Genomic DNA, 22,080 nt, shown 5'->3' on the forward strand with positions numbered 1-22,080 from the left:
CGAGTTTGGGTAAAAAAAATTTGTTTTAATGGGGAGGGGGCTCGTGGTGGGAGTAACAGCACTGCTCGCCTTGGGGACAGGTGCCCTGTGGGGAGGGGGCAAAAATGGGGAGGGGGGGTTAAACCTGCCCCAAACCCCCCCTTTGTGTTCAGGACCCCCCCTCTGCATTCACAGACCCCTCCTCAAATTCCCCCCAAAATTCCCAGACCCCCCCTCCCCATATTCCCACCCCCGCTTTTATTCCACATTTTATTTATTCCCCATTTTATTTATTCCCCATTTTATTTATTCCCCATTTTATTTCTCCCTTTATTTCCTGCAAACCCCCCCCCTCATTCCTGGACCCCCCCCTCATTATTCACAGACCCCTCCTCAAATTCCCCCCAAAATTCCCAGACCGCCTCCCCATATTCCCACCCCCGCTTTTATTCCCCATTTTATTTATTCCCCATTTTATTTATTCCCCGTTTTATTTCTCCCTTTATTTCCTGCAAACCCCCCCCGCCCTCTATTCCCATATTTTGGAGGGATCCCCCTCCATATTTTGGAGACCCCTTCCCCATATTTTGGGGACCCCTTCCCCACATTTTGGGGACCCCTCCCCACCTCCTTGAAGCGTTTGCAGGGGAATTGTTTCAGCCCGGCCCCGTCCCGGCGCTGCCTCCTCTTGTTCTGGAGCCTCTCCCTCTTCTCCTGCAGGGAGGGGGCGATGCCCCCCCTGGAAAGGATGGGAATGAGGTGGAGACCCCACCCCAAAATAGGGCAGAGGGCGAGGGACCCCTCCCCAAAAAGGGGAGAAGGTGAGGGACCCCCCCCAAAAAAAGCACAGGGGGAAGGGATGAACCCCGAGCTCTTTTTAAGGGAGTTTCTGCCCCACCCCGAGTGAAAAAAGGGGGGAATGTCCCCCTTAAAAGGGGTGGGGGGCGCCTGAACCCCCAAACTGAGCCCCCCCCAGGCCTCACCCGGGCTTGGCCCTGGCCTTGGGACCCCAAAAAGCTTCGGGGTTCTCGGGGAACCTCTTGAGGCCGCGCCTGCGGGAGCTGGGGTTGGCGTCCTCGTGGAGGGCAAAGGAAGCCTGGAGCCTGGGAAAGGGGGGGTAAAGGAGGGGGTCAGGGGCTTTGGGGGGGTCTGGGGTCTCCCAAAATGGGTCTGGGGTCGCCCCCAAACCCCACCCCGGGGTCCTACGTGGGCTCCACCGAGAGGATCCGGGCGGCCGGGCTGGAGTCCGGGAGCCGCTCCAGCTTCACCGGGTGCAGCTTGGCCTGGGGAAAAATGGGAAAAAATGGGGAAAAATTGGGGAAAAATTGGGGAAAAAGGGGGTGGGAAAAAGGGGAATTCAGCCCCCCCCTCTCCCGAGCGTGGGGAGGGGTCCCAGAGCTCCCTCCTCACTGACCCAGCAGCGCATGATGTCCCAGAGCACGGCCGGCGGCGCGTCCGTCTTGACGGCGTTGCGGCAGGCGTGGGACAGCGAGACGCGGAACCCCGCGTGCAGCAGGGCCGACCTGGGGGGCCAGGGCGGGGATTGGGGGGGACAGAATGGGGTTTGGGGGGGCTAGGATGGGGTTTGGGGGGACCAGGATGGGGATTGGGGGATCCCTGAGGGGGTTTGGGGGGGCTAGGATGGGGTTTGGGGGGGCCAGGATGGGGACTGGGGGATCCCCGAGGGGGTTTAGGGCAGTCTGAGGAGGTTTGGGGGGGCCAGGACGGAGTCCAGGACAGGGACTGGGGGACCAGGATGGGATTTGGGGGATCCCCGAAGGGGTTTGGGGCAGTCTGAGGAGGTTTGGGGGGGCTGGGATGGGGTTTGGGGGGCCCAGGATGGGGATTGGGGGACCCCCGAGGGGGTTTGGGGGATCCCCAAGGGAGTCTGAGGAGGTTTGGGGGGTCTAGGATGGGGTTTGGGGGGGCTGGGATGGGGTTTGGGGGGGCCAGGATGGAGTTTGGGGGGCCAGGATGGGGTTTGGGGGATCCCCAAGGGGGTTTGGGGGGACAGGATGGGGTTTGGGGAATCCCTGAGGGGTTTGAGGGCAGTCTGAGGAGGTTTGGGGGGGGCTGGGAATGGGGTTTGGGGGACCAGGATGGGGTTTGGGGGGGTTCCATGAGGGGGTTTGGGATCCCTGAAGGGATTTGGGCTCCCCGAGGGGGTTTGGGGGCTTTCCATGAGGGGGTTTTGGGCTCCCCGAGGGGGTTTTGGGTGTCCCTGAAGGGCTTTGGGCTCCCCGAGGGGGTTTGGGAGGGTTCCATGAGGAGGTTTTGGGTGTCTGTAAAGGGATTTGGGGGCTCCCCGAGGGGGTCTGGGCGCCCACCTGAGCTGCAGCAGCGCCGGCGTGTTGCTGCGGACGGTGCTGCTCAGCCCGTCCAGGGTGTAGTACAGGGGGACATCGCTCAGCTCCTGCCCCACAAACACCCCCAGCGTCACAGCCAGCCCCAAAACCGGGGTGTCCCCATCGAGGGGCGTCCCCTGCGCCCCCCCAGGGCCGTCCCCATCGAGGGGCGTCCCCTGTGCCCCCCCAGGACCATCCCCTTTTGGCGTCACCTCGGCGATGACGCTCAGCATCCCCCTCATGCGCGGCTCCGTCTGGAAGCGCCCGGGGCTCCTCTCCAGGGCCGCCAGCAACCCCTCCACAAAGCTGGGGTCGTGCAGGGGCTCAGCCCACACAGGGCCCCCCACCTTTAGGAGGGGAAAAAAGGGGGTTCAGGGCCTTTTTTTGGGGTTTTTTTTGGGGAGGGGGCTGCACGCACCTGGTGGCGCTGCTGGCAGAACTCGCAGGTGGGACCCACGGGCGGTCCCGTGGCCGGGCTGTACTTGAAGCTAAGGCGGGGAAAAGTGGTTAAAACCCCCCCAAAAACCACAAAACACAAATCGTGGGGACCCCCTGAAGGGTCTTGAACCCCAAAACCTCTATGGGGAGGGATATGGGGAGGGATGTGGGGTCTGTACCTGCTGCCGTGGCTGCTGGCCCTGCCCAGGCGCTGCAGGTGGTGCGAGCCGCACCCCGTGCAGTGAAACACCAGCGCCTGCTTGCTGGGGGGAAAAACCCCGGATCAGGACGAGTTTGGGGGCACAAAAAGACCCCCAAAACCCCTCCCCAAACTCACCTGGCCGAGGCCTTGACCTTGGCCTGGCCCGTGAAGACCCTGACGAAGACGCGCACGTAGAAATCGGCGCTGACCGACAGCAGCGGCGCCACGAAGCGCTGGTAGCAGTTGGCGCGCAGGTCCAGGCTGTGCAGGACGATCCTCAGCGCCTGCCAGGGGACAAAAGGGACACGAAGGGACACGTGTGCCACCCCCTGAAGCCCCTTCCTCCCCTGGCCACCCCCCAGCACCGACCATCTCGTGGCAGAACTTGCCCTTGAGGGACACGGCGCCGTATTTGCTGTAGCAGGTCTCGGCGCTGTTGCCGGCCAGCACCGCCATGTCCGTGCAGGTGACGCACAGCAGACCTGCAAAGTCGGGGTGCAGGGGGGGTCCCTGAAGGGGTTTGGGGTCCCTGGAGGTGTTTAGGGGCTCCCCGAGGTGGTTTTGGGTGTTCCTAAAGGGGTTTGGGGTCCCAAAGGCAGTTTTGGGTGTCCCTAAGGGGATTTGGGTGTCCCTGAAGGGGTTTGAGGGTCCCTGAAGGGGTTTGGGAGCTCTCTAAAGATGTTTGGGGGTCCCCCAAGGGGTTTGGGTGTCCCCAAAGGAGTTTCGGGCTCCCTGAAGGGGTTTGGGTGTCCCCAAAGGAGTTTCGGGCTCCCTGAAGGGGTTTGGGTGTCCCCAAAAGGGTTTGGGTGTCCCTGAAGGTGTTTGGGTGTCCCTGAAGGAGTTTGGGGGTCCCTGAAGGGGTTTGGGTGTCCCTAAAGGTGTTTGGGGGTCCCTGAAGGGGTTTGGGTGTCCCCGAAGGGATCTGGGTGTCCCCAAAGGGATTTGGGTGTCCCTAAGGGGATCTGGGTGTCCCCAAAGGTGTTTGGGTGTCCCTAAAGGTGTTTGGGGGCCCCTAAAGGGATTTGGGGGCTCTCTGAAGTGGTTTTGAGGGGTCCATGAGGGGGGTTTTGGTGTCCCCAAAGGGATCTGGGTGTCCCCAAAGGAGTTTTGGGGTCCCCAAAGGGATTTGGGTGTCCCCAAAGGTATCTGGGTGTCCCCAAAGGGCTTTGGGTGTCCCTAAGGGGGATCTGGGTGTCCCTAAAGGGTTTGGGTGTCCCCAAAGGACTTTGGGTGTCCCTGAAGGGCTTTGGGTGTCCCCAGAGGGCTTTGGGTGTCCCTGCAGGTGTTTGGGTGTCCCTAAGGGGATCTGGGTATCCCTAAGGGGATTTTGGTGTCCCCAAAGGGATTTGGGTGTCCCTAAGGGGATCTGGGTATCCCTAAGGGGATCTGGGTGTCCCCAAGGGGATCTGGGTGTCCCCAAAGGTGTCTGGGTGTCCCCAGAGGGTTTTGGGGTGCCCACACTCACCGCCCTCGCTGACGGCCTGCACGGCCGCGTCCAGGAAGGGCGCGGGGCTCCCGTAGGGGTCCAGGTCGATGACGTCGAAGGGCTGGCGCTGGGCTTTGCTTTGGTACATCAGCATCCTGGGGGTCCCCAAAGAGCCCCCCAAAACCCTCAGCACCCTCAGGGGACACCCACAGGGGTTGGGGGGTTTGGGACCCCCCCTCAGTGTGGTCACAGCTTGGGGGCCAGGGCGGCTCCTGGCACCTTGTGGGGATATTGGGGTAAATTCTGGGGGGGAAAAGGGTCTGGGGGCTCCCCCCAGAGAGCCCAAAGTGGGGCAGGGGGTGCTGGGGTGCTCATGGGGACACTCTGGGGACACCTCCCAGCCACGCTTGAGGAAGTGTCGGGGGGTTGGCCCCGTTCCCAGTGGGGTTTGGGGTCACCTGGTTTGATCCTAATTGGAATTTGGGGTCACCTGGCATGGCCCCAGTGGGATTTGTGAGTTTGGGGTCACCTGGCACAATCCTTATTGGGGTTGGGGGTCACCTGGTGCCGTTCCAATGGGGGTTTGGGGTCACCTGGAACAATTCCCAATGGGGTTTGGGGTCACCTGGTGTGATTTCTATTGGGGTTTGGGGTCACCTGCCATGATCCCAATGCGATTTGGGCTCACCTGGCACAACCCCAATGGGATTTTGGGGTTCAGGCTCACCTGGCACAACCCCAATGGGATTTTGGGGATTTGGGGGTTCAGGCTCACCTGGCACAATCCCCATTGGGATTTGGGGCCCCCTGCCATGACCCCAATGGGATTTTGGGGATTTGGGGTGCCCTGCCATGACCCCAATGGGATTTTGGGGACTTGGGGTTTTGGGCTCACCTGGCACAACGCCAATGGGATTTGGGGTCCCCTGCCATGACCCCAATGGGATTTGGGGTTTTGGACTCACCTGGCACAACCCCAATGGGATTTTTGGGATTTGGGGTTCAGGCTCACCTGGCACAACCCCAATGGGATTTTGGGGATTTGGGGTTCAGGCTCACCTGGCACAACCCCAATGGGATTTTGGGGTTTTGGACTCACCTGGCACAACCCCAATGGGATTTTTGGGATTTGGGCTTTTGGGCTCCTCTGGCACAACCCCAATGGGATTTTGGGGATTTTGGGGTTCAGGCTCACCTGGCACAACCCCAATGGGATTTTGGGGTTCAGGCTCACCTGGCACAAGCCCACTGGGATTTTGGGGATTTTGGGGTTCAGGCTCACCTGGCATCAGCCAGCTGTGGTGTCACCAGCCCCTCCACGCCGTTCCTGGCCACGTTCCGCGCCATCAGCTCGGTGGCCCGGGGGGAGCAGTCGCTGGCCACGATGGCCCCGAGCCCCGGAACCTCCCGGGCAAAGCGCACGGAGCGGAGCCCCGAGGCTGCCAGGGCCTCCAGCACACGGAGCCCACCCTGGGGAGGGGGAAAGGGACCCCAAAAATCATCCTGGAACCCCAAAATCCCTCCTGGGAGGGTCAGAGAACCCCAAAAATCATCGTGGGAGGGTCAGGGAACCCCAAAATCCCTCCCGGGCAAAGCGCACGGAGCGGAGCCCCGAGGCTGCCAGGGCCTCCAGCACACGGAGCGACCCTGGGGAGGGGGAAAGGGACCCCAAAAATCATCCTGGAACCCCAAAATCCCTCCTGGGAGGGTCAGGGACACCCCAAAAATCATCCTGAGATGGTCAGGGAACCCCAAAATCCCTCCCGGGCAAAGCGCACGGAGCGGAGCCCCGAGGCTGCCAGGGCCTCCAGCACACGGAGCCCACCCTGGGGAGGGGGAAAGGGACCCCAAAAATCATCCTGGAACCCCAAAATCCCTCCTGGGAGGGTCAGAGAACCCCAAAAATCATCGTGGGAGGGTCAGGGAACCCCAAAATCCCTCCCGGGTGAAGAACACAGAGCAGAGCCCCGAGGCTGCCAGGGCCTCCAGCACACAGAGACCACCCTGGGGAGGGGGGAAATGAACCCCAAAAATCACTTTGGGAGGGTCAGGGAAACCCCAAAAACCTCCCTGGGGGTGGTCGGGGGGGGCCCAGGAACCCCCTGGGGAGGCACAAGGGGGGCCCAGGAACACCAAAAACTCCCCTGGGGCACACAGGGAACCCCAAAAATCATCCTGAGGGGAGTCAGAGAACCCCAAAAATCACCCTGAGTGGAGTCAGGGACACCCCAAAATCTCCCTGGGGGTGCCCAGGAATCCCCAAAATCTCCCCGAGGGTTATGGGGGGCTCAGGAACCCCCTGGGGGGGTACATGGGGGGGTCAGATGGGCCTGAGACCCCCCCTCCAGAGGCACAGGGTGGCCTGGGACCCCCCAAAAACTCCCCCAAGGGCACAGGAGGGCTCAGGGGGGGCTCAGGAACCTCCTGGGGGAGCACAGGGACCCCCAAACTCCCCCCTTGAGGGCACAGGGGGGGGCTCAGGGGACCCCATGGGACACAGGAGGGGTCAGGGGATACCCAAGACCCCCCCCAGGACTCCCCCCCAGGACCCCTCCCCACCTCGCAGGGCTCTCCCGGCCGCGCCGTCCGCGGGGTCTCGGGGGCTCCCGGGGGGTCCCCGGCCTCGGGGGGGCTCTGGGGGCTCCCCCCCGGCTCCTCCTCGCCGGGAAGAACGACTGGGAAAGAGAGGAGGGGGTGAGGGGACCCCGAAAAGGGGGGGCAGGGACCCCTCCCCTTCCCCAAAGGCGCCGTACCCCGAATTCCTTTGGGGCGCAGCCAGAGCCGAGCGAATTCCGTCAGGACAGCGCAGCTGGGGGGGGAAAAGGGGGGGTCAGGGACCCCCTGAGGGGGGGGCAGAGACACCAAAACCCCCCCTGGGGCAGCCCAGGACCCCAAAATCCCCTCAGGATCACCCCAAAATCCCCCCAAGGTCACCCCAAAACCCCCCCCGGGGCAGCCCAGGACCCCAAAACCCCCTCAGGATCACCCCAAAATCCCCCCAGAGACCCCCCGAAGCCCCCCGAGAGCCCCCCCAGGACCCCCTCAGGACCCTCCAGAGACCCTAAAGGCCCCCCAAGCCCCCTGAGAGCCCCCCAGGACCCTCCCCAGAACCCCCCAAACCCTCCCAGAGCCCCCCAGGACCCCCTCAAGGCCCTCCAGAACCTTCCCAGAGCCCCCCAAGCCCCCCCTCAATTCCTCCAAAGCGCCCCAAGACCCTCAAGGACGCCCCCGGCTCACGTCAGGTCGCGGTTGAAGCCCTGCACGGGGTTGTAGAAAACCTCGTTGGCGCTGGGGAAGACGATGGTGGCGCGGCCCTCGGTGATCAGCGTCTCGCCGGTACCGGGGGGGCTCCCCTCGCTCTGGGGGGGTCCGGCCGAGCCCTCGGGGGTCGCCCCCGACCCCTCCGGGATCGCCCCCGGCCCCTCGGGGGTCGCCACGCCGTTGGGGGAGGCGGCTCCGTCCATGGCGGGAGGCACCGGGAGGGCTCTGCAGAGGGTCCTGAGTGCGGCGGCTGTGCCGGGGGGGGTCACGGCAGCACCGGAGCGGTTTTGGGGGAAAAAACGGCGGAATTTGGGCTCGGCCCCGGAGGGCGGGAAAAGGGGAGGAGACCCCCCCGGAAAAGGGGAGGAAGAGGCGGGGAATGGGAGAGCGGGGAGGACACAAAAGCCCCGTGAGAAGGGAGAGACTCCCCCCCCCACAAAAACCGGGACCGGGGGTCGCACCGAGCCCCGCGCGCCCCCCCCCACGCCGCCCCCTCCCCAGCACGTGGCAAGCCCGGGGGGGGTTAAACCCCCGGTGTGTCCCCCCCGTGCCCTCCGGGGCTCTCCTTGTCCCCTCCGTGTCCCCCCCTGTCCCCTCTGTCCCCTCCGTGTCCCCCCCCCCGCTCACCCGCGCGCGCCGCCCCGCGCATTCCCCTCACATGGGCGCCGCCATCTTGCGGCGCTCACGTGACCACGGCGGCCGCGCAGGGTTACAAAACCTCCGCCCGCCTCTCCCAAACGCCATCCCGCGGCATTGCCCGCCGGCGGCGCCGGGAGGAACAGATCCCGCCGCACCCCGCCCGCGGGACACGGTGCGCCAGCACCCCGCGCCTTTCCTTCGCGCTCCCCACGCGTTCCCCGCCCGTTCCCCGCGCGTTTTCCGCCTCTCCCACCCTTAAAACTCCGCGTGGTCACCGGGCGGCGCGGGTGGATGATTCGGCGCTCGGCTGGTCGCGCAGGCGCGGGCGGCGCGCTCGGCGCTCGGCCGGTCGCGCCTGCCGCACAATGAATGGCCGCTGAGCGCGGCGGCCCCGGGAGCGGCTCCGGCAGCGGCCGCGGCCCCAGCGCAGCGTCCCCGGCCCCCGGTACGGCACGGACCCCCCTGCCCCGCCCCGAACCCGCCCCCTGCCCCTTGCAGCGGCTCCCCGGTGCTCCCCTTCCCTCCCGCACCGGGCCCGGTAACCCCCCAACCGCCGGCGCCCGTTCCCCCGGGCCTGCGGCGCCTCCCGCCCCCCCCGCGCTGGGGATCCCTCGGTTCCCCCGGGGTGACGCCGCTGCTGCTGCCGGGAATGGGGGGGGGCTCTGTCCGTACCCCCCCGCTGTGGGGGATTGCGGTTCCCCCCCCCCCTCCCATTGGTTGGGGGGTTTTGGGGACCCCCCCCAAAATTTGGGGTCCCCCCGGTGTCACCTCGGAGGGTTCGGGGGTCCCGTCCCCTCCCCTGCTGGGCACGGGGGGCTTCTCTGTCCCCAGCCCAGGGAGGGGGGTCCCTTTGGGTGCCCCCCCCCACCCCCGTGTTTTGGGGTCCCTCTGCTCCTCCCCTCCCCCAGCTGGGGGATTCACCCCCCCCTTCCAAAATTTGGGGAACCCTTCCCCCCTGTTTCCCCTCTGGGGTCTCCCCCAGCCCCCAGGTCAGACTCGGGGGTCTCCTTTCCCCCCCAATTTGGGGGTGTCTCCCCCAAACCCTGCGGTCCCTGGGGGGGTCCCCGCCCTGCCCTGCGCCCCCCACAATTCCCTCAGAGCCCCCCCGGCCTTGGCGGGGACCCCCGGGCCTGGGGGGGATTTGGGGTGAGAGGGGTTGGGGGCTTTGTGGGACCCCTGGCTCTCCTCTGTGCCCCCTCTGTCCCTGCCCCGTGTCCCTGTCCCCTGTCCCCACATGTCCCCCATGTCCTGTGCCCCTGTCCCCAAACCCCAATGTCCCCTGTCCCCCCACCCCAATGTCCCCTGTCCCCCCATGTCCACCCCATTCCCTGTCCCCATGTGTCCCCACCGCCCCATGCCCCCCAATGTCCCCAAATGTTCCCAACGCCCCCTGTGTGTCCCCGCTGTCCCCAACTCCCCTCTCTGTCCCCATTGACCCCAACACCCCCACTGTCCCTATTGTCCCCAACTCCCTCTGCTGTCCCCACTGTCCCCTCTGTCCCCAATGCCCCTCAATGTCCCCAACACCCCCATTGCCCCCCAATGCCCCCTGTTGCCCCCAACACCCCTCAATGTCCCCCACACCCCTGTTGTCCCCCCAATGTCCCCAATGTCCCACACACCCCCTTCTGCCCCCAATGTCCCCAAGACCCCAACACCCCCATACCGTCCCCAACTCCCCCATTGTCCCCATTATCCCCAGTGCCCCCTGTGCTGTCCCCACTGCCCCCAACGCCCCCAAGACCCCAGCACCCCCTGTCCCAACTCCCCCCATTGTCCCCAGTGTCCCCTGTACCCCCTGTGCTGTCCCCACTGCCCCCAAATCCCCCCATTGTCCCCTCATTGTCCCCAGTGTCCCCAAGACCCCAACACCCCTGTGCTGTCCCTGCCGTCCCCAACTCCCCCCATTGTCCCCATTATCCCCATTGTCCCCAGTGCCCCCTGCGCTGTCCCCACTGCCCCCAACTCCCCCATTGTCCCCTCATTGTCCCCACTGTCCCCAGTGCCCCCTGCGCTGTCCCCACTGCCCCCAACTCCCCCATTGTCCCCTCATTGTCCCCACTGTCCCCAGTGCCCCCTGCGCTGTCCCCACCATCCCCAACTCCCCCATTGTCCCCATTGTCCCCAGTGCCCCTGTGCCCCCTGTGCTGTCCCCACCGCCCCCAACTCCCCCATTGTCCCCCCATTGTCCCCAGTGTCCCCATTGTCCCCTGTGCTGTCCCCATTGTCCCCAGTGTCCCCAGTGCCCCCTGCGCTGTCCCCACCGCCCCCAACTCCCCCATTGTCCCCATTGTCCCCATTGTCCCCTGCGCTGTCCCCATTGTCCCCACTGTCCTCAGTGCCCCCTGTGCTGTCCCCAACGCCCCCGTTTCGCCCCGCAGGCCCCGCCCGGCGCCCGCCATGGCGCAGACGCTGCAGATGGAGATCCCCAACTTCGGGAACAGCATCCTGGAGTGCCTGAACGAGCAGCGCCTGCAGGGGCTCTTCTGCGACGTCTCGGTGGTGGTCAAGGGCCACGCCTTCAAAGCCCACAGGGCCGTGCTGGCCGCCAGCAGCTCCTACTTCCGAGACCTCTTCCACAGCTCCAAGAGCGCCGTGGTGGAGCTGCCGGCCGCCGTGCAGCCCCAGAGCTTCCAGCAGATCCTCAGCTTCTGCTACACCGGGAGGCTGAGCATGAACGTGGGCGATCAGTTCCTGCTGATGTACACGGCGGGCTTCCTGCAGATCCAGGAGATCATGGAGAAGGGCACCGAGTTCTTCCTCAAGGTGGGTTTGGGGCTGGGGTTGGGGTTGGGTTGGGGGTCAGGGCGGAGGAGGGAAGGGTGGAGGTGAGTCCTGTGGTGTTGGAAGGCTGATTTATTATTTTGTGATATTATATATATTGTATTACATCATATTGTATCATGTAATACTGTATCATATCTTAATTATATCATATCTTAATTATATCATATTAATATATCATGTAATGGAAGGAGGAAATTATGAATCTGACTCCGTGTTCTTAGAAGGCTGATTTGTTATTTTGTGATATTATATATATTATATTACATCATATTATATCATACCCTATGATATCGTAATTATATCATTATATTATATTATATTATATTACATTACATTATATTATACTATACTATACTATACTATATTATATTAATATATAAGGTATGGGTAATATAATGGAAGGAGGAAATGATGGATCTGACTCCCAGGTTCTTAGAAGGCTGATTATTATATTTATATTATATATTAATATATAATATGCGTGTAATATAAAGGAAGGAGGAAATTATTAATCTGACTCTGTGCTGTTAAAAGGCTGATATATTATATTATATTATATTATATTATATTATATTATATTATGTTATATTATGTTATATTATATTATAATATTATATTATATTATATTATATTATATTATATTATATTATATATTATATTATGTTATACTATATTATGTTATATTATGTTATATTATGTTATGTTATATTATGTTATATTATTAGCATTACATTATGTTACATTATGTTACATTATATTACACTACATCATATTACATTATATATAACGACATTAATATATACACAATACATTACATCTAATTGCACATATAATATATTTTCCTTTCCCCCTGAGCCTCCCAGCACTCAAACCCTGCCCCGGAGCGATTTTCCCAGCCAAAGTGACGAGAAATGTCCCTCGTTGCAGGTGAGCTCCCCGAGCTGCGACTCGCAGGGGCTGCACGGGGACGACACGCCGGGCTCGGAGCCGCAGAGCCCGGTGGCGCAGACCTCGGCGGCGCAGGCCTGGCCGGCCGCGCTGCCCCTGGTGTCGCGGGTCAAGACGGAGCAGGGCGAGCCCGACGGCGTGCAGTGCACCTTCGTGGTCAAACGCCTCTGGGACGGCGCCGCCAAGGACTCCTCCTCCTCCTCTTCCTCCTCGGCCGGCGCCGGCAACAACGGCAGCAGGAAAATGGCCAAGTTCTCCGAGGCGGCGCCGCGCCAGAGCGCGCCCGGGGCCGGTGCCGGTACCGGCGGCGGTGGCACCACCCCTGTCCCGGTGCCGGCCCCGGTGCCCGGCACGGCTGCAGACCAGACCAGCCCCGGGGGCACGTCCAGCGCCTACACCAGCGACAGCCCCGGCTCCTTCCACAACGAGGAGGACGAGGAGGAGGACGCGGGCGAGGAAGGCTCGGACGAGCAGTACCGGCAGATCTGTAACATGTACACCATGTACAGCATGATGAACGTGGGGCCTGCAGGTATGGGGGGGTTTTGGGGGGGTCCTGGGGGAATTGGAGGGGTTTGGGGAGGGTCCTGGGGGAACTGGGGGTCTCAGGTGTGTGAGCAGTACCGGCAGGCCTGTAGCATGTACACCATGTACAGCATGATGAACGTGGGGCCTGCAGGTATACGGGGGGTCCTGAGAGGATTAGGGGGCTCTGGGGAGGGTCCTGAGTGGATTGGGGGGGTTTTTTGGGGGTCCTGGGGGTCTCAGGTGTGTGAGCAGCACAGGCAGGTCTGTAACATGTACACCATGTACAGCGTGATGAACGTGGGGCCTGCAGGTATGGGGGAGTTTTGGGGGGGTCCTGAGGGGTTTGGGGGGGTCCTGAGGGGATTGGGGGGCTCTGGGGAGGGTCCTGAGGGGATTGGGAGGGGTTTTTGGGGGTCCTGGGGGTCTCAGGTGTGTGAGCAGTACCGGCAGGTCTGTAACATGTACACCATGTACAGCGTGATGAACGTGGGGCCTGCAGGTATGGGGGGAGTTTTGGGGGGGTCCTGAGGGGATTGGGGGGCTCTGGGGAGGGTCCTGAGGGGATTGGGAGGGGTTTTTGGGGGTCCTGGGGGTCTCAGGTGTGTGAGCAGTACTGGCAGGTCTGTAACATGTACACCATGTACAGCGTGAACGTGGGGCCTGCAGGTATGGGGGGGTCCTGAGGGGTTTGGGGGGCTCTGGGGAGGGTCCTGGGGGTCTCAGGTGTGTGAGCAGCACCGGCAGGTCTGTAACATGTACACCATGTACAGCATGATGAGCGTGGGGCCTGCAGGTATGGGGGGGTTTGGGGGGGTCCTGAGGGGTTTGGGGGGCTCTGGGGAGGGTCTGGGGGTCCTTGGGGATGGGGGTGTGTTTGTGCTGGAGACCCCGCCCCATTGGAGGCGTGGTTAGAGCGTGTGGGCGTGGCCTGGTAGGGCTCCCTGTTGTCCCCCACCTTTCCTGTGTCACCCCCCCCCCCCCAGAATTTTCAAGCTTTTTTCAAGGATTTTCAAGGATTTCCCCCCCTGCCCACCACAAAGGCGACACCTCAGGGGTGCCAGGGACCCCCAAAGCCCCCTCCCCACTGCACACAGAGCCCCATTAGCCCCATTTCCACCTCCCCACCCCTCCCCAGCTGCAGAGAAGGTGGAGGCCCTGCCCGAGCAGCCCCGCTGTGTGTGACCCCCATAAATGTGACACCTCAGGGGTGACACAGGGGTGCCAGGGACCCCCAAAGCCCCCTCCCCACTGCACACAGAGCCCCATTAGCCCCATTTCCACCTCCCCACCCCTCCCCAGCTGCAGAGGCCCTGCCTGAGGAGCTGCCCTGTGTGTGACCCCCACAAAGGTGACACCATTAAGGTGACACCTCAGGGACACCCCCAACCCTCCAGGGACCCCCAAAGCCCCCTCCCCACTGCACACAGAGCCCCATTAGCCCCATTTCCACCTCCCCACCCCTGTCCCCAGCTGCAGAGAAGGTGGAGGCCCTGCCCGAGCAGCCCCGCTGTGTGTGACCCCCCATAAAGGTGACACCTCAGGGACACCCCCAACCCTGCAGGGACCCCCGAAGCCCCCTCCCCACTGCACACAGAGCCCCATTTCCACATTCCCCACCCCTCCCCAGCTGCAGAGAAAGTGGAGGCCCTGCCCGAGGACCCCACCACAAAGGTGACACCACAGAGGTGACACCTCAGGGGGTGCCAGGGACCCCCAAAGCCCCCTCCCCACTGCACGTAGAGCCCCATTTCCACCTCCCCACCCCTCCCCAGCTGCAGAGAAGGTGGAGGCCCTGCCCGAGCAGCCGCCCCCGGAGCCCCGGGCCCGCGCCCGCCTGCGCCAGGACCTGGCGTCGCTGCCGGCTGAGCTGGTGACCCAGATCGGGAACCGCTGCCACCCCAAGCTCTACGACGAGGGCGACCCCGCCGAGAAGCTGGAGCTGGTCACCGGTACTGGGACGGACTGGGAGGGTCCCACAGGGCTCTGGGGATTGGGGGAGGCTGGGGAGGAAGGCAGGAGCCTCGGCTGGAATGGGAAATACGAAGCTCCTCCCCTTCAGAAGTGCGGTAAAATTTAAATTTCAATTATAGAAGTTAAATTTTTATTTTTATTTTTTTTAAATTTTTTTTTTTTTTTTAATTTAGAAATTTGCTTTATAATTTAAATTTGGTAATTTAAATTATCAAATTTTAAGTTTATTTTTGTTTTGAAAAAAATACATTTTTTTGGTTTTATATTTATTTTATAGTTGAAATTTTATAAATTGTAAAAGTTCCCCTCTGTCTGAATTGCTATAAAATTTAAATTAAATTATGTTATATTATATTATGTTATGTTATGTTATGTTATATTATGATGTGTTATGTTATGTTATATTATTATGTTTTATTATATTATACTATATTGTATTTATTACATTACATTACATTATATTATTATATATGGTTGATATTGTATCATATCACATTATTATATTATTATTTTTCTATTGTATATTTTAATATTTTATTATATTATATCACTATATTATTATATCGTATACATTCTATAATATAATGTAGTGTAATATAATGTGAGTAATGTGAAATATAATATAACGTAATATAATATAATGTAATATAATATAATGTAATGTAATATAATATAATGTAATGTAATATAATGTAATATAATATAATATAATGTAATATAATATAATGTAATGTAATATAATATAACATAACATAACATAACATAACATAACATAACATAACATAATATAATATAATATAATATAATATAATATAATGTAATATAATGTAATATAATACAATATAACCTATCTTTTCTTAACAGAAGCCAACCACCACACAGGTGGCAAATAGCATACTAAATATGCAAATATGCAAATCTTGCCGTGCAGTCTTGCCCCCGCTGACCCCCCTGTGCCCCTGTCCCCAGGTACCAACGTGTACATCACGCGGGCCCAGCTGATGAACTGCCACGTCAGCGCGGGCACGCGGCACAAGGTGCTGCTGCGCCGCCTGCTCGCCTCCTTCTTCGACAGGTGAGACCCCCGGGGCTGCCCCCCGCCCTCACCCGGGCTGCCAGAGGGGATTTCTGGGGGTCCAAGCTGGGTTTTGTGGGGTCCGGCAGGAACACGCTGGCCAACAGCTGCGGGACCGGAATCCGCTCGTCCACCAACGACCCCAGCAGGAAACCGCTGGACAGCCGGGTGCTGCACGCTGTCAAATGTGAGTGGGGGGCTTTGGGGGGCTCGGGGGGCTTTGGGGGGCTTGGGGGGGGTGTCTGGGGGCTTGGGGGGCTCAGTACAGCCGGGTGCTGCACGCTGTCAAATGTGAGTGGGGGGCTTTGGGGGGCTCGGGGGGTGTCTGGGGGCTTGGGGGGCTTGGGGGGACAGCCGGGTGCTGCATGCTGTCAAATGTGAGTGGGGGGCTTGGGGGGGCTCTGGGGGGATGGAGGGACCAGGCAGGGGGGCTCAGGGTGGGGGAGAATGGGGGGACAGCAGTGACCCCAAAGATGGGACAGGATTGACCTCAGGGAGGGCACGGGGGGACCCCAGAGGAGCACAAGGGTGACCCCCCCACAGGGGCAGCACCCCACATTTCACACCCAAACCTTTCTGTGGGACCCCCACCAAACTCGGGGTGCTCCTGGCTGCCCCCTGAGCCCATCCCCACCTGTCCCAGCCCCATTTTACTGCCAGAACTTTGCTCCCAACTTCAAGGAGAGCGAGGGACAGGGGGGACCCCAAGGAGGCACTGCCCCAATTTCCCACCCAACCCCAAACTCGGGGTGCTCCTGGCTGCCCCCTTGACCCCATCCCCACCTGTCCCACCCCCCATTTTACTGAACTTTGCCAGAACTTTGCTCCCAACTTCAAGGAGAGCGAGGGACGGGGGGGACAGGGGCAGGGGGCTTGAGGCACTGCCCCAATTTCCCACCCAACCCCAAACTCGGGGTGCTCCTGGCTGCCCCCTGACCCCGTCCCCACGTGTCCCCATCCCGTCCCCCCCCCCAGTTTACTGCCAGAACTTCGCTCCCAACTTCAAGGAGAGCGAGATGAACGCCATCGCGGCCGACATGTGCACCAACGCGCGGCGCGTGGTGCGCAAGAGCTGGATCCCCAAGCTGAAGCTGCTCATGGCCGAGGGCGACTCCTACACCTCCTTCATCAACGACACCGGCAAACTGGAGCCCGAGCTCATGGGCCCCGAGCCCCCCTTCGAGGCGGGGGGGCCCGAGCCTGAGGGGGGGCCCACGGGGGAGGGGCTGCAGTGACCCCCCCCGAGCCCCCACCCCCGGATATGGGACCCCCGAAATGGGGAGGGGATCCTGCCCTGAAATGGGGGGGGTGACCCCGCCATGATCCCCTCAGTGCACCCTGTAGGAGTAGGGACCCCTCCCCAGGCAGGGTCACCCCATGGGGAGGGGTGTGGGGACCCTCCCCACCCACCCAAAAGTGGGGAGGGGATTCCAGCCTGAGCTGGGGGGGTGCAGCGATGTCCCCCCACCCCCCCAATGCACCCTGTAGGAGTTGGGACCCCTCCCCACGCAGGGTCACCCCATGGTGAGGGTCCCTCCCACAGCCCCCTCCCCAAAGTGGGGAGGGGTTTCTGCCCTAAAATGGGGGGGCGGACCCCCTCAATGCACCCTGTAGGAGTAGGGACCCCCTCCCCAGACAGGTGAGGGTGTAGGGACCCCCCCCCTTCAGGGGCTGGGCCCCCCCCAAAGTGGGGAGGGGATTCCGGCCTGAATTTGGGGGGGTGCAGCTCCCCTCCCCCAGACCCCAGGAGTAGGGACCCCCCCGCCCCACCTGGGGACCCCTCCCCACAAAAAGGGGGAGGGTCCCACCAGCAAGGGACCTGTGTGGTTTAGGGACCCCCCCCTCACCCCAGATGGGCACTCCCAGGGGCTGGGACCCCCCCCTCAGGGGCAGGGACCCCCCCTCAGGGGCAGGGACCCCACATTGAGGCCCCGGTGGGTCCTGTGTCCCCCCACCCCCAGAACTTGGGGGTTTTTTTGGGGGGGGGGGGGGCAGCCGCCTCTCGGCACAAGCGCAGCTGCCCCCCCCCCCCCCCCCCCCCAAGCATTCAGGGGGGGCCCAGAGGGGGGGTCTGGGGTCCTGTGCCCCCCCCAGGGCCCCCCCATCCATTCCCCTCCAGGCACCCGCATGTGTTTCCCCCCCCCTCCTTGTGTCCCTCCCTCCTCGTGTCCCCCCCCCCAGGGACCCTCATGGCTCTGGGCAGCCCCCCCCGCATGTGTCCCCCCCCCCCCCAGGTGATCTCTGTGCCCCCCCCAGGTCACCTGTCCCCAGGTGTGTGTCCCCAGGTGTGTGTCACAAAGTGGGGGGGGCGGGGGGTCCTCACCTGTCTGTGTTTGTCCCCCCCCCACCACCAAATTGGGAGGGGTCTCCCTTATTGCCCCCCCTCCATGCTGGGGGGGGGGACACTGTGTGTGACTGGGGGGGTGGGGGGGCCAGGGACACCCTGAGACTGGGGGGGGACACAGGGACCCCCCCCTCTGTCCCCAGGGCTTGGCTCTGAAGGGGAAACTGAGGCACGGTTTGCTGAGAACCCCCTGGGAGTGACTGGGGGGGGTCACCAGGAGCCTCCCCCTCTCCCACTCAGCCCTTGGTGGGGGAGGGGTGTCCCCAGGTGTCTCCCCCCCCCTCAGTGCCCCTCCCCCCCCAGGTCTCCTGACGTTTGGTCAAGTGCCTTACCCGCCCCTCCCCCCGCGCTCCCTCCGCGTCTCCGCTGCCCCCCCCCGCCCCCCCCAGCACGGGGTGGGGGCGCAGGGACCCCCCCCCAACCCCAAACCCCCTCCCCCCACCACGGCCTGGGTTCCCCCTTTCCCACCCCGCCCCCCGCCATCCCCGTGCCTCAGTTTCCCTTTTTTCCTCCCAAGGAAATGGAGGGGGGAGGGGTCTCCCCGCTGTCCCCCCCCCCTTCCACTCCCCCCCCCAAAAATGGGGTCCATCTCTTGGTTCTCCCCCTCCCCCTCTCGTTGCTGTACAGAATTTGGGGGGTGGGGGGTGCATGGACCCCCCCCAAACCCTCCCCCCCCCCCCACCCCGTGCTTGGCTTCCCCGGGGACCCCCCCTCCCCTCCCCCAGTGTCTGTCCTGTGTAATGAAGTGCCAAGACCTCCCCCCCCCCACCCGGACACCCCCCCCCCCCAAGGGCCCTTCTGGAGCGCCCCCAGACCCACCAGGACCCCTCCCCACCCCCCCCGGGACCCCCCCCCCCAAGGCCCCCCCCGACGCTGGAGGTTGCACATGAACTGCTGTTGGGCGCGAGGGAGCGTGTGAATAGTGAAAATAAACACAGAGTTTGTAACAGCCGCGCCCCACAGCCCCCAAAAACGGCCCCGGGGCCTGGGAAAATGGGGGGGGGGGTCGTGAAAAAACCCCTGGGGGGGTGGGGGGGCGTGCGGGGGGCGGTTCCGCCCCTTTTTGCCCTTATATGGTCATGCAGAGGCGGAGTTTCCTGCCTTTCATGCGTGGCTCCGCCCCCTTCCCGTGCCTTATATGGGCATGGAAGGGGTGGGGAGGGGATCCCCGGGTGAAGGGGGGGGGGGGGGGCACAGGGGATCCCCAAAACGGGGGAGGGGGCACAGGAACCCCCCCAAATAAATGCGGGGTGCAGGGACCCCGAAAACCGGGGGGTGCGTAGGGAGCCCCCAAATTCATGGGGGGGCACAGGAGCACCTGAAACACACGGGGGGGGGCAGGGACAGCGCTTTGCGGCCATTTTACAACAGTTGTGCTTTACGTGCCCCCAAAATCCCAAAAACTGCCCCCAAAATCCCCCAATTTCCGGCCAATCGCCCCAAAATCTGCCCCTAAAATCGCCCCAAAATCCCCAAATCCCTGGCCCCAAAATCCCTGAAATGAGCCCCAAATCTCACCCAGTCAGCCCAAAATCCCTGCCAAAAAACGGCTCCCCAAAATCCCCGAAACTGCTCCCAAAATCCCCAAAATCAGCCCCAAATTCCTGCCCCCCTCCCAAAAAAATGCCCCCAAATCCTGGCCAGACACCCCAAAATCCCGGCCAAAAAAATGCCCCCGAAATCCCAAAAACTGCCCCCAAAATCCCAGCCAATCACCCCAAAATCTGCCCCTAAAATCGCCCCAAAATCCCCAAATCCCTGGCCCCAAAATCCCTGAAATGAGCCCCAAATCTCACCCAGTCAGCCCAAAATCCCTGCCAAAAAACGGCTCCCCAAAATCCCCAAAACTGCCCCCAAAATCCCCAAAATCAGCCCCAAATTCCTGCCCCCCTTCCAAAAAAAATGCCCCCAAATCCCGGCCAGACACCACAAAATCCCGGCCAAAAAAATGCCCCCGAAATCCCAAAAACTGCCCCCAAAATCCCAGCCAATCACCCTAAAATCGCCCCAAAATCCCCCAAATCCCTGCTCCAAAATCCCCCAAATGAGCCCCAAAGTGGCACAAATTGGAAACTGGAATTTTTATTTTGGGGAGGGGGCAAAAAAGAGGCATAAAAACAACCAAAAAAGGGAAAAAATGGGAAAAAAAGACAAAAAAAGGACGGCGCCTTTTACGGCAGCCGCGCTTTACGACCCCTTTTACGACAGTCGCGCTTTACGGCACCTCTTGCGACAGTCGCGCTTTACGGTACCTTTTACGACAGTTTTGCTTTACGGCCCCTTTTGCGACAGTCGCGCTTTACGGCCGCTTTTGCGACAGTCGCGCTTTACGGCCCCTTTTACGACACTCGCGCTTTACGGCACCTTTTGCGACACTTTTACGACAGTCGCGCTTTACGGCACCTTTTACGACAGTCGCGCTTTACGGCACCCTTTGCGACACTCGCGGTTTACGGCACCTTTTACGACAGTCGCGCTTTACGGCACTTTTGCGACAGTCGCGCTTTACGGCAGTCTCGCTTTACGGCACCTTTTACGACAGTCGCGCTTTACGGCAGTTTTGCGACAGTCGCTCTTTACGGCACTTTTGCGACAGTTCTGCTTTACGACACCTTTTACGACAGTTCTGCTTTACGGCACCTTTTACGACAGTCGCTCTTTACGGCACTTTTGCGACAGTCGCGCTTTACGGCACCTTTTTACGACAGTTCTGCTTTACGGCCCCTTTTACGACAGTCGCGCTTTACGGCACTTTTGCGACAGTCGCGCTTTACGGCCCCTTTTACGACAGTCGCGCTTTACGGCAGCTACCACGACAGTCGCGCTTTACGGCACTTTTACGACAGTTCTGCTTTACGGCACCTTTTGCGACAGTCGCGCTTTACGGCAGCTACCACGACAGTCGCGCTTTACGGCACCTTTTGCGACACCCGCACTTTACGGCACCTTTTACGACAGTCGCGCTTTACGGCACCTTTTGCGACATTTTACGACAGTCGCGCTTTACGGCACTTTTTGCGACGGTCTCGATTTTACGACAGTCGCGCTTTACGGCGCCGCCTTTTATGCAACTTTTACGGCATTTTACAGCACTTTACGGTTTTTATTTTTTCATTTATTTTTAATTAATTTTTTTTTTAATTTTATTTTTTATTTTTTATTTTTAATTTTTCTATCTTTAAAGCTTTTTTTTATTTATTTTTAATTTTTGTTTAAATTTTTCTATTTTTAAAGCTTTTTATTTTTTTATTTTTTTATTTTTAAAGCTTTTTTTTATTTTTTATTTAATTTTTATTTTATTTTTTCTATTTTTCAAGCTTTTTATATTTAATTTTTTTATTTTTTATTTTTTATTTTTCTATTTTTTGAGGCTTTTTTAAATTTTATTTTTATTTTTAATTTTAATTTTTCTATTTTTAAAGATTTTTTTTATTATTTTGTTTTTATTTTTATTTTTTTCTATTTTTGAAGCTTTTTATTTTTTAATTCTGATTTTTATTTGATTTTTATTTTTAATTTTTCTATTTTTTGAGGCTTTTTATTTTTTAATTTTATTTTTTACTTTATTTTTATTTTTAATTTTTCTATTTTTAAAGCTTTTTATTTTTTATTTATCTTTAATTAATTTTTAATCTTAATTTTTCTATTTTTAAAGATTTTTTTATTTTTTATTTTGTTTTTATTTTTATTTTTTCTATTTTTGAAGCTTTTTATTTTTTAATTTTGATTTTTATTTGATTTTTATTTTTAATTTTTCTATGTTTTGAGGCTTTTTATTTTTTAATTTTATTTTTTACTTTATTTTTATTTTTAATTTTTCTATTTTTAAAGCTTTTTATTTTATTTTTTATTTATCTTTAATTAATTTTTAATTTTAATTTTTCTATTTTTAATTTTTTTTTTATTTTTTATTTTGTTTTTGTTTTTAATTTTTTCTATTTTTGAAGCTTTTTATTTTTTAATTTTGATTTTTATTTGATTTTTATTTCTAATTTTTCTTTTTTTGAGGCTTTTTATTTTTTAATTTTATTTTTTACTTTAATTTTTCTATCTTTAAACCTTTTATTTTTAATTTTTTAATATTTTTTAATTTAATTTTTATTTTCAATTTTTCTATCTTTAAACCTTTTAATTTTG

The 22,080-nt window shown here is 58.7% G+C and overlaps 2 protein-coding genes and 1 long non-coding RNA gene across 4 annotated transcripts; 1 reads left to right on the forward strand and 2 right to left on the reverse strand.

Moving 5' to 3' along the window:
• Nucleotides 1-4: 4 nt before the first annotated feature.
• On the reverse strand, nt 5-8,671 carry TRMT1 (tRNA methyltransferase 1). 2 transcript variants are annotated; one of them, XM_071418970.1, is made up of 17 exons: nt 8,544-8,671; nt 7,628-7,901; nt 7,144-7,199; nt 6,950-7,065; nt 5,673-5,860; nt 4,430-4,545; nt 3,334-3,446; nt 3,100-3,248; nt 2,942-3,025; nt 2,743-2,812; nt 2,537-2,671; nt 2,307-2,392; nt 1,394-1,502; nt 1,186-1,262; nt 963-1,082; nt 607-718; nt 5-85 (listed from the first exon to the last, which is right to left on the reverse strand). In XM_071418970.1, the coding sequence occupies exons 2-17, from the start codon at nt 7,852-7,854 to the stop codon at nt 26-28; spliced, it is 1,818 nt and encodes a 605-aa protein (XP_071275071.1). In that variant the 5' UTR covers nt 7,855-7,901; nt 8,544-8,671; the 3' UTR covers nt 5-25. The 2 variants fall into 2 exon arrangements, with proteins under 2 accessions (XP_071275071.1, XP_071275070.1); XM_071418969.1 differs by lacking the exon at nt 8,544-8,671 and adding an exon at nt 8,279-8,431.
• On the forward strand, nt 8,482-18,892 carry NACC1 (nucleus accumbens associated 1). Its single transcript, XM_071418971.1, has 7 exons — nt 8,482-8,735; nt 10,672-11,056; nt 12,005-12,557; nt 14,326-14,502; nt 15,494-15,599; nt 15,689-15,786; nt 16,575-18,892. Exons 2-7 carry the CDS (start codon nt 10,691-10,693, stop codon nt 16,832-16,834), a joined length of 1,560 nt encoding a protein of 519 aa, XP_071275072.1. The 5' UTR covers nt 8,482-8,735; nt 10,672-10,690; the 3' UTR covers nt 16,835-18,892.
• Nucleotides 18,893-20,009: 1,117 nt separating this feature from the next.
• LOC139585902 (uncharacterized) lies at nt 20,010-20,903 on the reverse strand. Its single transcript, XR_011677397.1, has 2 exons — nt 20,779-20,903; nt 20,010-20,318 (listed from the first exon to the last, which is right to left on the reverse strand). It is a non-coding gene; the product is annotated as an uncharacterized lncRNA (long non-coding RNA).
• Nucleotides 20,904-22,080: the final 1,177 nt, after the last annotated feature.

This window comes from Agelaius tricolor, unplaced genomic scaffold (genome assembly GCF_023055355.1).
Source record: "Agelaius tricolor isolate 1412-34295 unplaced genomic scaffold, bAgeTri1.0.p SCAF_97, whole genome shotgun sequence".
In the NCBI taxonomy this organism is placed as follows: domain Eukaryota; kingdom Metazoa; phylum Chordata; class Aves; order Passeriformes; family Icteridae; genus Agelaius; species Agelaius tricolor.